The following is a 20,772-nucleotide window of genomic DNA, read 5'->3' as shown; positions in this document are numbered from 1 at the left end:
AAAACAGACTATGTGTGGCATTTGCTCCAAATTGGCTAATAGCAGTGTTTGAGCTCAGGACCTGCTTGGTGCTTGTTGGGCTTGTTTGCTCTGCTGGTTTTCTACTACTTGAAGCATGACTCCAACCCTTCTTTTTGCTGGCTAAGTGGATATGGAGTCTCACAGACTTTTCTGCCAGGGTTGCTTCAAATCTTGATTGTCTGGATCTCAATCTTCTGAGTACCTCGGATTATAGCCATGAGCACCAGCATCTGGCTTACTTGTCCCAGATTTTGATGAGAAATTTCATTCTTAGTTCAGGAAGATATACTCCTCCTACAAAAGAATGAGAGGGATGCTCCAACCATCTGCTCTATCCAAGTAGTGGAAGCCCCTGCAGCTGGTAGTAGGAGCACAGTGAAGAATTAGCATGGAGGCAAAGGAAGAAGGATCAAAGGCTAAGGAAGTTGCCATAACTAGGGCATGTAGGAAAGGTCAAGGGAAAGGGATGAATGTTAAGGGCTGCATAAAGGTGTGAAGACTAGGCATTTATAAACCAGCTACAGAAAGCAAAAGTGTTTAGCCTAGACAAGAAGCCTAATAGGTATTTCAGTCCAACAGACAACATCCACTGCGACAACATACATTTTTACAATATAAAAAATATATTGCTAATAATCAGAGCCATCTACCATTGAATTGGGCTCTTTCATTAGGATGGTAAACAAAAGGAGAATGGCAGCCATAATTCTGTGGGTTGGCTGACCTCTGAGGTCAATAGCTCAGAGATAGCAACTGATTTCAGATTTTTTTGGAATGGACATTCTTTTTTTTTTTTTGATGGGATCCTAGCATATTGCTTCCTCAGAGGGTCTGATTTTAAATAGAACTTTAGTGCTGAAGTTTGAGGTTTGGCTTTTGAGATTTGGAGAAACTGCTGTTTAGATTTTACTTTTTTTTTAAGCAGCCTCTGCCTTCATCTGTTGTAGTCCAGAAAGATGCTTGCTTTCTTATCAGTCCTGCAGAATTTCTGAGGCATTCTTCACAAAGATCCACACTGTTTGGGTTTGAATTGTTGTTACTAGAGGCAAAGTCCTATTTCCCCATCTGTGCAGGGATTAATTATCGTTCATATTTTATAGACTTGTGATAGGATTTAACGCAGTTATGTCTAACATTTAAAATACTGCACAGCACAGATTGTAAAGAACTCAAAACATTCTAGCTGCCACAGCATTTCTGTTGGCAGGACTTGACTTCCTGTGTTAACCACATTGAATTCAGCCTCTATCATAGGAACGCACCAGCACTCTTGTGAGGCTTTGTTTCACCTCCATGTAGCTCTTCTGTCCCAAGAGGACATCTACACTGACCATGAAAAGAAGTAGTATGACAATACTTTATAGGAAAACGCCAGCAGTCTTCCCGGGCTTCTCATAAGCAGTCACTTTTTCCCCCTACCTTTTTTTTCTTCAGTCACACCTACTACCACCTCAGCTCCGCCAACTACAAATATTTTGAAGTGATCCCTCTCATGGGATCTTCCATCAAGAGAGCATCAGATTCCTTGGTGTGATATAGCAGTTGAACTGGTAGAGTAGATATGGTCATTTTGGAGGTGGAAAGCTTGGTTTCTTGTCAAAGGCTTTCCTCTTTTATCTGCACATGTAGATGCAAGGAGTGCTGTTTCTGCAGGTCTCAGTTGTAATTATATATACAAGTCTTTCAGAAAACAGTGACCAGTGGAAGCAATACCTTCTGAATAAGACCTAGGGCTAAATACCCTTGTTTAGTATGTTCCTGTCACTCCAATGTGACCCTCAGAATATATGGGTCTTCCATACTTCAATACCAGTTGATTCAGTGTATTCTTACTTTAATGATTTTGTTGTTTAAACTCATCTCTGCATGTGTATAAATATAAATATTACATATGTAAACTATGGATATATAAATAATATAATGTATAAATATATAATATACACATAAATATATGTAAATAATATATGTATATACACATATATATTGATTTTTTTATGCAGGGTTGAGCAGTACTTGGGTTTGAACTCAGGACCTTGTACTCACACTTGCTTTTCTCATGGTTGGTGCTTAACTCCATGAAACAAGCCTTCAGCTTGGCTTTTGCTATTATTTTTGAGATAAAAGTCGCAAGGGCTTTTTTGAGGGGGGTGGCTTTGAACCTTGATCCTCTATATAAATCAGCCTCCTGAGTAGCTAGGATTGCAGGCCAAGCCATCAGTGCTTGGCTTATATTTGATTTTCGAATAGTATTATTTTAATACTGTTCTATCAAAAATTAATTTTTTAATAATTTAAATTTTTAATTTTTTAAAATTTTAATAGTTTATTGAATCAATAAATATGATTCAATATTATTCTTTACTTATGAAGTCTTACATCAAAATATTTTTTTAATTGTGAAAATACTGTATAGAGGGGTTACAATTACATGAACCAGATAATGAGTACATTTCTTATCAAGCATTGTAGCCTCCTCCTTTGTTTCCCCTTCCCATCCCTTTCCATCCTCCCCCGGCCACCCCACTCAATCCTCCCCCCCCCTCAAAATAATTTAAATAGTTATTTATCCTTTAAAAATTGTTGCAAAGTCAGGCGCCAGTGTTTCATGCCTGTAATCCTAGCCACTTTGAAGCTCAGATTGAGAGGCTTGTGCTTCAAGGCCAATCCATGCTGGAAAGTTAAGGTACCCCTTTACAGCCAATAGTTTGGCATGATGGTTCTTGCCTGTTATCATAGCTATGCAGGAGGCTGAGATCAGGAGCATTGTAGTTCTAGGTCTAGAAACACTTGCAAGACTCCATGTCATCAGAGGAAAGCTAGTCATTGTGGCCAATGCCTTTCATCCCAGCTATTGGGACAATAAACAAATTGACAATTGTAAAATAAAAAAGGCTGAAAGTATAGCTCAACTGTAGTAGACAGGTACTCACTGGTCTAGCAAGTTACAAGCCCTTAGTTCAAATTCAGTATTGGGGGAAGGGAGCAAACAAATACTGCAAAGTAAAAGTTTACTGCAAAGTAAACTTCTTTTGGGGGGAGGGGGGTCAATTGTGGGGCTTGAACTCTGGGCCTGGGCGCTGTCCCTCAGCTCTTCAGCTCAAGGCTAGCACTCTACCACTTGAGCCACAACTCCACTTCCAGTTTTCTAGTGATTTATTCAAGATAAGAGTTTCACAGACTTTTCTGCCTAGGCTAGCTTTGAACCACGATCCTCAGATCTCAGCTTCCTGAGTAGCTAAGATTATAGGCATGAGCCACTGGTGCCTGGCTTATGAGCACAATATATCTTAATCAACTATTTCTTTACAAGTTTTATAACCCAATCTTGTTCTTTAAATAGTAAGAAGTTTATAGTTTATGGCTGTAATGTTCATAAGTCTTACAAAGCCAGACAGAAATACATGTCTTTTTCCATGATGTATTTTGTTAGTGGAATAATTTTAAAATAATACTCGGTTTTTGCTCAGAATTTTCAAGGCTACTTATGTTAAAATGTGGATTTGTGGATCCTATCTGAGCTCTACTAAGTGACAATAGTATTTTACTCATCCTTTCGGAATAATGATATCATGCACAAAGAAATGGGTGGGCTTAAAAAATTACGTTAAGTAAAGTAAGTCAGGCCCAGAGAGAAAAGGACTCATTTCCTATGTGAAAGTTTAATCTAATTTATAAATATATATATATATATATAAACATATGCTGATACCTGTATAAAAACATATTAACTGAAGTATGGTATATGCAGGGGAGGATCCAAACGGTGTAACTCCTTTGAATAACAAATTTACATTCTAACAAAATGAATACCAGCATGCTTGTAATTGAGTATGTGAGGAGGGGCATATATGAATGAAAAGAGAAAGGAATGAAAGCAGGGGAGGAAGGAAGTCATAATACTTATCAAACTAGGAAAACTGATGAGATGGGTAGGGTTGTGAGAGAGGTGGAGAAGGGATGGCATTGTTCCAGTTGCATTGTACTCAGAAACTAACATGTTAACTTACAACACCTTTGTATAACTACTTAAAAATAAGAAAAAAATCTTTAAAAAAATCTCTGAGGACTCTAATAACAACAGATGCTGGAGGGGATGTGGACAGACGGGAACCCTTCTGCATTGTTGGTGATAGTGTAAACTTGTTCAACCACTTTGGAAAGTAGTATGGAGGTTCCTCAAAAGACTCCACATAGAGCTCCCCTATGACCCAGCAATCCCACTTTTGGGCATTTACCCAAATGATCACAAACAAGACTACACTAAAGCTATCAGCACGACTATGTTTATTGCCGCACTATTTACTATAGTTAAGATCTGGAACCAACCCAGATGCCCTCAGTAGATGAATGGATCAAGAAAATGTGGTATATATACACAATGGAATTCTATGCCTCCATCAGAAAGAATGACATTGCCCCATTTGTTAGGAAATGGAAAGACTTGGAAAAAATTATATTAAGTGAAGTAAGCCAAGCCCAAAGAAACATAGGTCCCATGGTTTCCCTTATTTGCAATATCTAGTATATGTCTGAGTCAAGCAGAAAAGGTCAGATAAAGGGATGTTAGGGAAATGAACCCTAAGATATGTACTCAAATGTTTTTTTTCTTTCTTGCGATTGTTTCTAACATATTTATAAGATGATTTCTTTGTTGCTTTGTATGTCACTCCCCCACAGTATAACCCCTGCTTTCACTGTATTTGATGTCAGTATAATTTGTGTAGGGAAAGGGGAAAAACAAATCATTTAAATAGGGATACAGGTGGACCTTTGCAACAATGAGATGTACAAGTTGTTATGTCAAAAACAAACTTTACAACTTTGGAGGGGGGAGAGGGGGGGAAAGCAGGGAGTATTGGGTGGGGGGGCGGGGGAGGATGGGAAGGGATGGGAAAGGGAAACAAAGGAGGAGGCTATAATGCTTGATAAGAAATGTACTCATTATCTTGTCATGTAATTGTAACCCCTCTGTACAGTATTTTCACAATAAAAAATTTTTTTAAAAAATCTCTGAGGATGAAATCTGGAACAAAGTCTGCCCGTACAGCAATATCCGTGGGAGTCTTAACCACCAGAAAACTGGGAGTGGGACTGTGGCTCAAGTGATAGAGTACTAGCCTTCAGCTGAAGAGTTCAGGGATCCCCAGGCCCAGAGTTCAAGACCCATGACCAAAAAAAAAAAAAAAAAGTGTCCAAACTGAGCAGTGAAGTCATTTAAGGCAAACTTTTGCTTTTCCAGGATAGTATTTTGTCCTAAGGGGATTTGTACCTGTCCGGGCAGCATACCCACCTGAAGTTGACATCTCTGCAGATTCTGAGTTAAACAGGTTATACTCCACACAGTCTGTCTAATTCCATCAGGAAAAGTGACAATAAAGAAAAAGGTATAATGCTAGCTTTTAAAATTCTTCCATCCAAAGTGGAAGAGAGTAAAAACAAATGTGAGGCAGTTACTGTTGGCTTGTGCCTGTAATTCCAACTGTTTGAGAGGCTGATCTGGAAGATTGAGTTTCAAGGCCAGCCCTGACAGAACAGCCTGTGAGACCTTAACCCCTTTAAATAACCATCAAAAAGCAGCACTGTAGGCTTGCATTAGGTGGGACAGCTCAAATGGAGAAAATATGAGGCCATAAGTTCAAACCACACACTACCAAAGTAGTTAAATAAAAAATGAAAATTAACATGGCCAGAAAGAGGAACTCTTAACATTGTAACCGTTTTATATAATAATCCATGCCCCATAGTTTGCAGGTTTTTTTTGGATTGTTTAGAGACAGGTTCATGATACATATTACAGATTACAGAACATTCCAAATGGGCTACTTATGCCATGACATTACCCTGTGCTAGGGCTTACTATCTTAAAAGTTCATTTATCACAGAGATTACTTAGTAAGTATTAGGAAAGAGGAGCCTTATCATTCCTTCCTAACGAAACTTACCTGCGCCCCAACAATATCCTGTAGAAGTAATTTGGGAAAATAATTAGGGACTCAGACTCTTCAATTAGCATTGACAGTCATAGTTTATTTTCCTTTATTTGAGGAGAGAGTTTATTTCTTATACATAGTTACCATCTCCCTTCTGTTTCTCAATTCTAGGCCTGATTGCGTTTTGGGAACAGTAAGGTCTTAAAATATTTGTAGTGGTCGTTTGAATTTTAAGCCAACAGAGTATCTAGCATTCTACACAGGAAAACAAGCAGTTTTGATGTAAGGCCGTAATGACCCAGTTTTGCAAAAGATAGACTTTGAGTCTTCCATTTAAGCCTTGCTTTCCTTCGCTTTTTTCCTACTATTGTAACTGCTGTTATTGCTACTACTTCTAAGGATAATTATAATTGGTTAGGTACAAAAAGAGACAAGAGCATAGACAGAATGTTCAACACCAGCACAGGTTTATTGGGGAGAAAAACTGAGGAGAGAGACTCTCCAGCTAGTGCTACAAACTCACTCCTTGTTCACATGCTTGTGTATCTATAGTGGGTCTGAAGGAATACTGGAGTTGTCAGGTTGGGGCTGGTACAGAAGTAACTAATGGTGAGTCATAAGTAACATCAGAGGATCACAGCTGGAGGTAAGGAGGAAGCCAGGCTCAAGGCCCTAATGGAATAAATTTTTGGTCTGGTGCCAACCATATTAATTCATCTGGTCATAGAAAGAGGGTAAGGCAAGAGTATTAATAATCAAAGCATGTTGGTCTGGGGCCTCAAGATGGACACCTGGCCATTTGGCTCTAACAATAATTTTTTACATTGCATAGTAATACAAAAATATTTCAATCAAAACCCTTCTATTTTGAAAAAATAGAACTACTCTGATACAAAACTTCTTATTTCCTTTTAGGTACTTTTGTAGCACTCATTATTCTTGCCTTGGGATTTCTGCTCTCGGCCCAGATTTCTCCTCGAGTCACTTTCAAACCTACAGTTCCATCAGGTCAAAATTCTTCTTGTACAAGATACAGGTGAGATTTCATTATGTTTGTTCTCTTTCCTTAACCTATTTCTGATACTTGTTGATTTGCTTTAACTTCTGTAAAAATTTAAGAAATAAGTAGGAGCTAGCTAAGTATCTAGGCTTAGGTTGGAAGGAAATGAAATGTAAAAGGTTAGAGGGTTGGAGAGAGACCAACAGGAAAAGGGAAACATCACTAATGATGTAAAAACGACATTGGGATTTTAATAGGTATTTTGCATTGAATTTGTAAATCACCTGTGGCTACTTTCATGACTGATCCTGCCAATCCATAAACATGAGAGTTCTTTCTACTTCCTGATGTCTTCTTCAATTTCTTTTTGCAAAGTTTTATCATTTTCATTGTATAGATCCTTCATCTCTTTGGTTCAATTTATTTCTGCATATTTATTTTATTTCTCCATATTTTATATTTTATTTATATTGTATATGGAATTGTTCTCCTAATTTTTTTCCTTGTTGCTATATAGCAGAGCTGAGGTTTGTGGAAGTTGTTTTGTTTGTTTTTAAATATATTTCCTGCTACTTGTTGAAGTTGCTTATCAACTCTAGGAGTTTTGAGATAGAATCTTCTCATTTTTAGTGTCCTTTAGATTTAAGATCATATCACCAGTAGATATAGTTGACTTTCTGGTTCCTATTTGTATTGTTTATATAGCTTTTTCTTGCCTTATTGTTCTGACTAGGAATTCCAGTACAAGACTGAATAAGAATGGAGAGAGTGAACACTTGATTCATTCCTGATTTTAGAAGAAATGGTTTCAGTTTTCCATTTAGCAAGATGTTAGACATTTATTTCCTATTCCTAGCCTTCTCCAAAGCTTTTATCATATTATACCATATATACACACATGCACACATTTATGTACACACAACATCGAAAAATTATCAGACAGTTTAACAAAATGAATTTATAAAGCTGAAACATGTTTTATCTAAGGACATGGGTTTAAGGAGAGAAGAGCAGACAAGCAGAGGAATGGAGGTTGGTGAGTATAATCATAATACTCAATGTATATATGTGAAAATAGAACTAGGAAACTTGAGGCCATGGCTGGAAATAGAGACAGATAGGAAGTATATGATGTCATTGATCAAGATACATTTTCCACATAAATGGACTTTGTATAACTATTTGAAGATAATGAAAACTAAAATAAGATAAAAAGGATGTAAGAAATTAAGGAGAGGAAGTGGGGCTGTGGCTCAAGTGGTAGAGTGCTTGCCTTGCGCTAAAGAGCTGAGGGACAGCGCCCAGGCCCAGAGTTCAAGACCCACGACCAACAAAAATGAATAAATAAATAAACTTCAGAGTTGGATGCCCATGAATCACACCTGTAATCCTAGATACTCAGGAGGCTGGGATCTGAGGAATGTGGTTTGAACTTAGCCCAGGCAAGGAAGTTTCCAAGACTCTTTATCTCTAATTAACTACCAAAACTTTGGAAGTAGAGCTATAGCTCAGTTGGTAGAATGCTAGCTATGAGCAAAAGTAACATGGCTCTACACTGATGAGAGAAAAATACAGTGCAGGTGATTAACTGTGGGCAAAATAAAGAGAGTTTGGATGAGGAACCAGGTAACCTATAGCATGGAAATGAAATGGGGCAATTGTATCAGTCAAGGCTATAAGCAGTTGTGGACATGTTGAATCTTACATGTCCATGAAACATCTTGGGTGGAGATGTTGCATCCTGGAGACTTGGGAATTCTTACCTGTAATTGGAGGAGAGTTCTGGAGTAGAAAATAAAAGCTGTGGGCACAGCTCATACTAAGATCTTTACGAAGACAGTCTATCTTTGTAATTCAACCATAGTTCACTAATCAGATGCACAGTACTTCTCCATTCTTCATAATTTTATTCAACTATTCATGATGGAAGATGTTTAATATAGAATTAAATGAAGCTATTGATCCTACAGTTAAAGAATCAGAAGTCCAGATAAGCTATGCTCTTTTCTTAGGGCACACTGGCTGAGAGCTTACTCTCCAGGCTTCTCTTCTCTATTCCCACAGTATGCATCCTCTCTAAGCTCACACAACTTCTGCACGACTTTTTAATATAAAACCAAACACACAGCACCTTTTCTTTCTCTTCCTTTCAGATCCTTTCAGACCCTGCACTTGCCTATGACCAGGGAGGCAGTTTGCTAGTTAAGAGGACTAGCAACAACTAAGAGGACTAGGAAGGTAGTTTTACTAATTTAATAATGGCTAGAACCTAGTGCAGTGGTACATGCCTGTAATCCCAGCTACTTGAGAGGCAAAGGTAGGAGGATCAGCCTGGTACACAAAGGTTGTGACACTATCTCAAAAACCAAAGTGAAAACAAAAAGGCTCAGTGTAGCTCAAGCGGTAGCATGAACAAGGTCCTGGTTCAGTCCCCATAACTGAAAAAAAGGGTAAGAAGGAGCACAATATGTTTTGTCCTCAGTATTCTTGTTGTTATTATAAGGGTGATGTATATAAGTTACAGTTCTATAAGTCAGGTAAAGTGTATATTTCTTTTCAGACAATGTCACTCACCCCTTCCCTTCCTCTCTCTCAGTTTTTCCCTCCCATCCCCACCCATAATTTGGATAGTTCATTTTCAACATAGTGTCTAGTGAGTACCATTTAAGCCCTTTTTGAGTAAAAACTTGCCCTAGAAAGTTGAACTCTAAGCCAGGCACTGGTGGCTCATACCTCTAATCCTACCTACTCAGGAGGCTGAGAGTTGAGGATCGAGGTTCAAAGTCTGTGAGATTCTTTTCTCTCCAGTTAAACACCAGAAAACCAGAAGTGGCATTATGTCTCGAAGTGGTAGAGCCTGAACAAAAAAGCTCAGGGACAGAGCCCCAGCCCTGTGTTCAAGCACGATTGACACCCCCCCCAAAAAAGGAAATTTACCTCTAATTTATTGTGCTTTTCCCCTTTAATAATTTTCAAGAATCTTATCCAGAATCAATAGTGGAAGTATTTAAATCCACCCTTATTCCTTCCTTCCTTCCTTCTTTCCTTCCTTCCTTTCTTCATTTTGTCCTTCTTTCTTTCCATGTCTGTTTTTTAGAACAGTAGGGACTAGTTCATAAGCCCTTTCCATAATGCTTCAGGCATCTTTTTTAACTGAAAACTTTCTTTTATTCCTTCTGTCTTTCTTTCTTTAACATTGAGAAACCAAGATGAAGATATTCAATGTGGCTCTTTTTCTATATTGTGATGTTTTCTTCTTTCCTCTGTAAATGTAATTCTAATCATCCAAACTAACAAACTACATTCATCTGTATACCTCCCTATGGTGATAATACCAGTTTGGGGAAATAGCTTGATCTCCATTTATTAGTCCTTTCTGGGTTGGTTTACAAAAAAAAAAAACAATAATAGCTAGTTATCAGTGGCTCACTATAATTCTATTTAGAAAACTGAGATCTGAGGATCAGGGTTTGAAGGCAGCCCAAGCAGACAACTCCAAGAGGCTCATAGATCCAATGAAGTGAAAACTTGACTCAAATGGTAGCCTTGGAGATAATTTAATACCATTCTCTTTGTAAAGTGAATAAATACACATCTCTATCCAAAAAAAAAAGAAAGAAAGAAAAGGTAGCCTTGAGTGGAAAGCTAAGCAAGAGCAATAGGCCCCTGAATTCAAACCTCATACTGGTTTGTGTGAGCATGTGTGCACACTGACGTGTGCGCACACACATGCACACACACACACACACACACACACACACACACACACACACACAGGATAATGGATTTTCATTTAGTATACTTTCCCAGCTGTGATTTATCACATATCTTTGATGTGCAACTATACAAACATAAAACTTTTATGCAGTATAGAAAAGTGTAAAAATCAGGGCTGAGAGGGTAGCTCAGTGGTAGAGTGCTTGCCTTGCATGCATGAGGCCCTGGGTTCAATTCCTCAGCACCACCAAAGCAGAAAAAGCCAGAAGTGGCACTGTGGTTCAAGTGGTAGAGCACTAGCCCACTAGCCTTGAGCTGAAGATCTGAGGGAGAGTGCCCAGGCCCAGAGTTCAGGCCCATGAACAAGAAAAAAAAGGAAATGTACAAAAATCCTGTTAGCGCTTATATTTTGGCAATTTTGATATGTAGTGATAATGTGTTACTTCTAATAATTGTTAACTTGACAAATATAATACTATACTTTGAATTAAATTTTTACATCATTCTCTGTTATATATTGCTTACTAATGCTCATTAAAATCACCCAATTTTAATTTTTAAACCTGCAGATACCAACTAATATGCTTTCAAGTTATTGCTCATAAAAGTGACATTAAAAGTATGTGTTGGGGCTGGGAAGGTGGCTCAGTAGTAGAGTGCTTGCCTTGAATGCATGAGGCCCTGGGTTCGATTCCTCAGCACCACATAAGTAGAAAAAGCCAGAAGTAGCACTGTGGCTCAAGTGGTAGAGTGCTCTCCTTGAGCTGAAGAACTGAGGGACAGCACCCAGGCCCAGAGTTCAGGCCCCACGACCAACAACAACAACAACAAAAAGTATGTGTTAACTACTATCCATAAACCCACTTGAGGTAAAGACAGAGATATATAAATTACTTGAGAAGGAAAATGAAAATTGAAGCAGAAAGGAAACATAATCTTTCTGAGTGGCATTATCTTCAAATAAGTATTATATAGACACAAACACATGTACATATGTATTCCTATGTGTGAGCACATATATGTGTATATATGTATATAAAGATAGTAAGTGAGAGAATAGCTCCAAGTTAGGCTGGAGAGCAGACCCACAACAGAATACACTAAACTCTCATAAACCATGAGAATTTTGAATGTCATCTTAGACTAACAAAGCCTAAAAACTTAATAGGATGAAAATGACATAACTAAAGTTATGAGGTTTTTTTTTATTTCTAGAAGTTCTAGAGATTGGTCTTCCTGCCTGCTAGGCAAGCATTCTACAACTTAAGCACACCCCAAACCCCGTAAGTTTATGTTTTTAGAAAAGGACAAGCTACAGAGTGGGGAGTTGATTAGAAAAGGGCAACGAGTAAGGAGGGGAGATAAAGAACCTAACAGGTAGATACCAGTGGTTCACACCTGTAATCTGGCTACTCAGGAGGCTGAGATCTGAGGCTGGAGGATTGAAGCCAGCCCAGACAGTAAAGTCTGAGAGACTCATATCTCCAGTCAATTACCAAAAAAAAAAAAAATGAGAGTGGAGGTATGGCTCAAGTAGTAGCCTTCCAGCACTGAGATAAAAAGCTGTACAAGTGTGCAAGGCCTTAAGTTAGAGCCCCAATATAGGCACACCAACAATAAAAAAAAAAAAAGGAAGATGCATTGCAATCTTGCTTATAGCAAGGGACAGAAACTCAAGAGATAGTTTAAAAGAGATATCAGGACCATGTGATTGGTTGGGTGACAGACAAGAACAGATGTTTTGTAGAGAACACAGTCCTTGGGGTGAGAGGATTCTTGGACCTGGAATCTCACTATAGTCCATTTCTTAGAAACATGATTTCAGGGATATAAATCTGAAGACTGGGTACGATGCTTTCCAGTTAAATGATCAGAAAATGATTCTGTATTTTCTGTCACATATTTTTACTTGAAATGTCCTTTTCATTTTTTTGAACTCAAAAGACATTTGAGCCAAAGGTCTTCTGAACTGGCTCTGTTATGTGTGAAGTAATACAAAAAGGTTAAAATAAAATATATCTCAGATAATCAAACCTTTATGTGCCATTCTGGAACTGTGGTTATTATAGCAATGAGTTTTGACCATGTCACTGCAAATAAATCCACTTAATATAGCACCCCCATTTTGTTCTGGATAAACACAGAGCCCAAAAATGGCACATTGGAGAAATGACTGTCTCTTCAGGAACTCATTGGGAAAAGTGTATACCTTTGTGTAAGACTGATACGTAAAGCCCTGCCCTCCACTCTGCAAGTAAGTCAGAATGGACCAGGTTCTAAACTTAAGGCCTGGAACTGAAAACCATGCAAGGAATGTATAACCCAGGGAAGATCATTTAAGATACACTCATAGGTGATGCCTTGCAGAATAGGACTCTTAATTGCTCAGAAAATAAGAGCAAGGATTAAGAAACAGAATTGTGTCAAATTAAAAGGCTTCTGTGCAGCAAAGGAAACAATCACCAGAATCAAGAGGCAACCTACAGAATGGGAGAAAATCTTTGCCAGATCTTCATTTGATAAAGCCATAAAGAAAACAAACATCAACACTAAATGAAGCCAGGCTCTGGTGACTCAGGCCTGTAATCCTAGCTACTCAGGAAGCTGAGATCTGAAGATCACAGTTCCAGCCCAGGCAGGGAAAGTCCATAAAACTCTATCTCCATTTAGCCACCAGAAAACTGGAAGTGGAGCTATGGCTCAAAGTGGTAGAGCACTAGCCTTGAGCAAAAGAACACCCAGGCCCTAAGTTCAAGCCTCATGATCGACCAAAAAAAGCTTACTAAATGAAGCAAGTGCTGGTGTGTCACACCTACAGTCCTATTCAGGCATCTGAGATTTAAAGATTAAAGTTCAAACCCAGACTGGACTGACAAATCCAAAGGCGCCTATCTCCAATTAACCATCAAAAAGACAGAAATAGAGGTATAACTTTTGTGGTGGAGTGCCAACAGTGAGGAAAAAGTACCCCTGGCTCAAGCATGTAAACTTAACTATTCAAGAGGCTGAAAATCTGGAGCACTGTGATTTGAAGCCATCACCAGCAGAAAAGTCCTTGAAATTCCATCTCTACAATAACTATTAAAAGAGAGGACTGGAGTTGTGGCTCAAGTAGCAGCATTCCAAGAAAGCAAGCTCATAACTTGAGTTTGAACCCTGGTAATGTCAAAAACAAAAACAGAAAAAAAAATCATAAACCTAAATCGAGATTCCATCTCAAAATAGCTGTCATCAAGAAAACAAACAACAAATGTTAGGAAGGATGTGAGGAAAACAGAACCTTTATACACTGTTGGTAGGAATGTAAATTAATCCAGCTACTGTGGAAGTCAGTATGGAGGTTCCTTAAATACCTAATAATATTTTCCCCTAGACATATAACCCAAGGAATGTAGGTCATTATATAATAGAAACAACAAACAGCACACTCATGTTTATAGCAACACTATTCACAATAGCTAAGCTATGGAACCAGTCTAGGTGATTATCAACAGATGAATAGGTAAAAAAATGTCACAAACACACACACACACACACACACACACACACACACACACACACAAGTATTATCTTCTCTAAGACTGAAATTATATCCTATGTTCTAGGACCAGAGATCATCACGTTAAGCAAAATAATCTGAACTGAGAAAGACAAATATTACATACTCTTTTCATATTTGGAATCTATGCCTAGAAAAGAATGACACAAGTATAAATCAAGGGACTGTTTGACAGTGAAGTAGGGTCAAGTTGATGAGGGTGTATATGATCAAAGTATAGAGGGGAAAATTGGTCAAAATATATGCACATGTAGAAATATCACAATGAAATCCCCTTATACAGTTAATATGTGTTTAAAAAAGAAGAAGAACCTAGTTTTGAAAACACATATAGTTTATTTTTATAATAAAAACTTTTTTTTTATCTATGAGCCTGGACGCTGTTCCTCAGCTCTTCAGCTCAAGGCTAGCACTCTACCACTTGAGCTACAGCACCACTTCCAGCTTTTTCTGCTTATGTGGTGCTGAGGAATCAAACCCAGGTCCTCATGCATACAAAGCAAGCACTCTACCAGTGAGCCACCTACCCAGCCCCAATAAAAACATTTTTGATAGTTGTCATAAGTCAGGGTATATTGAGAATTGTTTTTAAGCCTGAATCTTCAAGAAGCTCACACCTATAAGGAAGAAAAATGCAAATAAATCATTGTAAAGCAAGGTAATAATTGCCGAAAGGGTTATCAGAGCATGGCCTGGTACAGTTTACTGCTACTGTAACCATTACGCACAGGAGGGTTTGGAACATCCACATGATGCTAATCCTCTTTAGAGGCTTGTGTTTTAAATTGTATAAGAGGAATGTATAGCAATACGGGGGAAATTATGTTAAAAAATGAGTTTTGAGATGCTACAGGTGGAAGCCGGGGCCTCAGCCATGCTAGCCAAGCGTTCTGCCACTGAGCTACCTCATCAGCCTTTTTCCCCCCTGTTATTTCATGCTGAGTGTTTTGCTAGTTGACCAGGCTTGCTGCAGTCTTACTGTCTTTCTTCCTCAGCATCTGGAGTGGCTGAGATTATAAGCATGTGTCACCACAGCTGGTTAAAAATACTGTTTTGTAAAGTTCATCTTTAAGTAATTGTGTAAAGGAGTTGCCATTTAACAAAGCAGTGTATACATACACTGCATCTTGACCAATGACACCCCTTTCTCCATTCTCACCCATCCCTCCCAATCCACCTTTTCCCTCAATTTTATTAATTTTGTAAGATACACATTGTATTCTAGACTGCATTTTCCATCCATTCTCCTATTCATCTACCTCTCACCACCGACTCCTCCCCATCCCCCCTTTCAAAGTACAGTTTTCTTGTGTGTTTATTTTGTTGAACTTTGACTTTGCCTTTCTAAGGAATTACACTATTTGAGTTCTCCCTTAAATCTACCACATTTCAGTTAATACATTAGCCTATACTTGCATACCACCCCACGGATTCACTTCACTGTTTATAAACTAATTCTAGCTTCTACATATGAGGGAAAACATGCAGCTGTTTTAAAATACTTTTTAAAAACAAACTATATCTAAATGTATTTACTTTGTTATTAATATATCATATAACAGATCTAGCTGAAAGTCTGATACCATAGTTTTAAAAATCATTGCATACAGACTCAAGCCTGTAATCCCAGCTACTACAGAAAGAGATAGAGGAATCTTACATCAAGAGCAGTCCAGCCATAAAAGTTCATGAGACTCTATCTCAGTTTATGTCTGGTACACACCTGTTATGTAGCTACAGGGGAAATATAGTGGCTGGATGCAGTAAGGTGGACCTGTCATCACCAGAGACACAGGAAAACACAAGTAGTATGATCACAGCACAGGCTTGCCCAGGCATAAAGAGACCCTCCCTCTAAAATAAGCCACACATAAAAGGAGTCAAGTCATGGCTCAGGTATTAGAGTGCCCACTTAGCAAGCTGGAGTTCACTTGTACCATCAAAAATAGAATAGAAGCCTGGTGCCAGTGGTTCACACCTGTTATCTAGCTACGCAGGAGACTGACAGCTGAGGATCATGGTTCAAAGCCAGCTTGGACAGTAAAGTCCCTGATTCTCTTATTGCTGATGAACCACCAACAAAGCTGAAAGTATACCTGTTACTCAAGCAGTAAAGTACTAGCCTTCAGAATAAAAAGCTCGACTGCTGTCCCTTTCCAGGCCCTGAGTTCAAGCCTCAGGACCAGTGCACATGTGTACACACACACACACACACACACACACACACACACACACACAATTAGTATAGAAATACCCATTGTAAATATAAATGCTAGCTGAAGAGTTCTACAAGTTTCATTATTTCTATTGTTTCTACTAGTTTATTTTCTAATTTCATTACTGAAGGAAATGCTTATGTTAAAAGTTAGTGAAATATACTTGTCATTTTTGTTCTTCAATTTGTGGGTTCCATGTTAAAGAACTCTCACAAGAGTAAGCTTGATGTAATCTTCCTGGATAGGAGTTTCTGAGACTGACAAGGGAAATAGCCCCAGGGCATGAAAGTACTCCAGGCAAAGGCAGAGCACCTATGCTCTCTGAAATTGCCATGAGATTTTTTTTTGTTTCTTTTGTATGTTCTTCCCCCTATGGTGTATCCCCTGTTGTCACTGTACTTGATGTCAGTACCCTGCATCTTGTACATTCATTTGTCTAATTTGGGGAGGGGATGGGGAATAACAAAATGCTGAAACAAGGACACAGGATGACCCTTTGCAACAATGATATTCACAAGACAGTATATTGGAAATGAACTTTACAACTTGGTGAGTGGGGGCTAAGGGAGGAGAGTGAGAGAGGTGGGGAGGGAAGGGATAGTGGGAAAACAGAAAGCAGGGGGTAATAATGCTCAACAAGACATGTACTAATTACTCATGTAACTGTAACCCCTCTGTACAGCCATCTTTACAATGAAATAACTCTTTTAACTGCAGTTTGGTGCTGCTAAGGGATGGGGACAAGTCAGGGGATGAGGCAGAAGTAAAGACAAGACTTGGCTACTAGATTAGGACTTAGGTGAGACAGATAATGATTCAACAGCATCTGGCAGGGGGCTAACGTAATATTGGAGCTTTAGAAAGGGTTTCCTACGTGATACTGGAGTATGGATTGCAAACGAGTCTGTACTTACTCGAAGACCAAAGACAAAAATTTGGAGGGAGGGTATTCAGCCAGTTCAGTTTCACAGATGCCCATTGGGTTACACGATCTATGCTGATACTCCTAAAAGGATCGAGTAACCATAATACTGAGCATGCATTAAATAGTAATGATTCTTGGTAATCATACACAATGATTCTTGGTAATTCATACACAAAGGCATCCCTTAACATTGTTGGTCCTTTTTCATTGCCTTTAAATCTTCTTAGAAGGAAAACACTAATCCAATTTTATGGGGAAGAATGTGCATTTATATAACTTGTCTAGTCATATATAACTCATATAATGTTACTATAATTCATCTATCCACTTCCCTCCTTTAGTAAAGCTAACAGCCTTTCTCTGAATTTGTCAGGGATACCCTGATTCTACAAGGATTATAAAGAGATGGCTATATCAGTGGCCCAAGAAGCAAAAAGAGAAGTTTTGTTTTGTTTTAAGTTCTACATCTTGAAGTGCTAGGCACTTAAGCATTACATTTTTATTTTAATGAAACTCTCCCCCGAAAATTAAGCACCAAATGATGAAAATCACTGGAACTAGAGATTTTGTAATGATCTGCCTGCAGCATGCCATTTAATTAAACTAACATTAGAACTGTTTCAGAATTTTCTATAGCCAGTTCTGTGCTTGTACACAGATTCATAACTAGATACCCTTTTATCCTTTAAAGATAAAACCCTTTAAAATTACTTCCAATCACTTTACTTTCTGAGTAAATTAAATTCTGGAAAAATGGGAGATACCTTTATTAAATATCATTAGAACCTTTTTTCTTCCAAGGGCCCTATGATGGGTATTTATAACATCATTCATAGACATGCAAAATTACCAATATAGACAGTTGGACATAGTCAGCTGAGGAGACATGTACCTGTCTGTTATGTACCAAATGATTTTACGGGATGAACATTCCCCCACAGAGCTCTTAGAAATTTCTAGGAGAACCACTAATGAAAGAAATTGATCAGGTTTAGAATTCCCTGTGTTTATACTGTTTTAAAGATAACTGCCTTTATTTTCCCTGCATTACTTTTGATCCTTTTTAAATGGAAATGTTATAGGTTTTGAGACTCAGATGCCACACTAGTTTAGCTTTCTGCTAGCAAGGCTGGCAGTGTTTATTTTCTAAACTGTTTGTCCTGTCCAGAACCCTCAGCAAAAGTACAGTAGACCCAGTGGGTGTTTCCTGTGACTCATCACAGGTCAGTCAATGTAAGCACACATAGGCAACTGCTTCAATGAGCAAAGCATTCTGACACTTTTTCTTTCCTCCTAAAAAAAGATCAGTTGTTAACAGCAGTCGTCACAGACTTTGAACAACATCTAATACACAAGTCCCTATATTCTCTAAAGCAGTACTAACATTTTGAATAAGCCAGCAAATTCTTGACACAGATTTTTCACAAGAATTTAATAATCATTTTATGTTTTATTTGATAGCACATGTAGATTTCAGTCAGATTTGCAAATAGATTATAGTCACATATCTCTGTGGTAATTTTAACCCATAAAGAGTTAACCTATAATTTAGCCAGAGATTCCCACAATAATACCAGAAAATAGTCATTTTTATTTTTCCTCTATGGACTCAGTTACTCACCATTAAAATGCCAGCCCATGTGACTGAATGTATGATCCATACTCTACTGTTAGGAATATCAATTCACACCAGCTTCGTAGCCAGAAGTATTGGATGCCTCAAATTCATACACCATTGTAGTCCTTTCTAAATCATGCTTCCTGTTATACTGAAAACTGATTCATAATGTTTTCCAATCCCCCATAGGTAAGGGATGACTGCAATAGAGATATGTTGTAAGACCTTGGTCTCATCTTCAGGGAAGTTTCAGTTTGTACAGTTGCCTGCAATCAATCTATCTGTCTGTGTGTCTGTTGTAGGACAAAACTTGAATGATAATGCTCACCTTTTAAATTTTTCTTTATTCTGCATTGATTAGATTAAAACAATTCCATGCTGAATCTGTGCCTTACCACTGAGCCACACATTCATCTTAGAGCCCAGTCTCAGTGATACTTTAGTTTCTACATACACATACATGTGAAAATATATGCATTCAGTAGGAATATCACATGTAAATAGTCTTTTCATTACATTTTGTAATGCAATCTATATTTAATATAAGATTAACAAATATTCTTTATTCTATATGCACCTGTGGTGTGTGTGTGTGTGTGTGTGTGTGTGTGTGTGTGTGTGTGTGTGTGTGTGTTGGTACTACTCCTTGAACTCAGGGCTTCTCATCCTCCCATGGCTTTTTTCACTCAAGGCTTGGCTTTCTACCACTTGAGCCACAACTCTACTTTTTTTTTTTATTGTAAAGATACTATACAGAGGGTTACAGTTACATGAGTGAGGTAATGAGTACACTTCCTCTTGAACATTGTTACCCCCTCCATTGTTTTTGTTACCCCCTCCATTGTTTTCCCCCTACCATCCCCTCCCTCCCTCCCTTCCCCGAGGTTCTTTTTTTTATATTGTGATTAAGTGATTACATTATTTCTGGAATTTCACAGTATTGTGGAATAATGATGCTCATTTAAAGTCACAAGTTCATTCTAACTTTCCTGGAGCAAAATGTCTTATCACAGTCTGTAACATATAACGGTGTTCACATATTATATACCATATATGTGATCAGCAGCATGGGGATATTTAGTAGTGGTTCAACCAGATGAGTGGGAGTTCTTTGTTTCTTAAGTCCTGTTAGTTTTGTCATATCACCTAACATTTTGGATTTAGCATCCACTTATCAGGGAGACCATGTACCGTTTGTCTCTTCGTTCTTGGCTTACCTCGCTCAACATGATTCCTTCTAGCTCCATCCATTTCCCTGCAAATGCCATTATTTTGTCATTTCTAATGGCTGCATAATATTCCATTGTATATAGATACCACAATTTTTGGATCCATTCATCTGTGGTGGGGCATCTGGGTTGTTTCCATATCCTAGCTATTGTGAACAGTGCTGCAATAAACATGGAGGTACACGTGTCCTTGTATATTGGTTCCTGTTGTTCAGGGTAGATGCCTAGAAGTGGTATGGCTGGGTCGTATGGGAGGTCAATCTTTAGCTTTCTAAGGACCCTCCAGACTGCTTTCCAAAGTGGCACAACTCCACTTTTAACCAGCTTTTGCTGTCATAAATTTTGAAAACTGATTTTAAAGTCTGTAGGAGTGCTTGATTAGTGATTCAAAGTATATCATACCTTAAATATTCCATATTACGGTAGCTAATGACCCAAATCCAGCTTCCTTCCCTGCTTTTCACTTGACACACCTGGTGTGACTGGTTGTTTTCTACAGGTGCACATGTACTTTGGCGTTAATAGTCATCCTAAAAAGCAGCTATTTATGATTAAAC

The 20,772-nt window shown here is 38.2% G+C and overlaps 1 protein-coding gene across 1 annotated transcript in view; it reads left to right on the top strand.

The window, feature by feature from the left end:
• Nucleotides 1-20,772, top strand: part of Slc2a13 (solute carrier family 2 member 13) — a 349,959-nt gene that overhangs the window by 251,057 nt on the left and 78,130 nt on the right. The window contains exon 6 of the mRNA XM_070038876.1: nucleotides 6,867-6,987. Within this exon, the coding sequence (XP_069894977.1) occupies nucleotides 6,867-6,987 (121 nt within the window). The remainder of the gene's footprint in view (nucleotides 1-6,866; nucleotides 6,988-20,772) is intronic.

This window comes from Dipodomys merriami, unplaced genomic scaffold (assembly GCF_024711535.1).
Source record: "Dipodomys merriami isolate MVZ:Mamm:240054 unplaced genomic scaffold, mDipMer1.0.p SCAF_10, whole genome shotgun sequence".
Classification (NCBI taxonomy): Eukaryota; Metazoa; Chordata; class Mammalia; order Rodentia; family Heteromyidae; genus Dipodomys; species Dipodomys merriami.
Note: the sequence above shows the minus strand (reverse complement) of the source record. Positions and strands in the feature narration are given on the sequence as shown.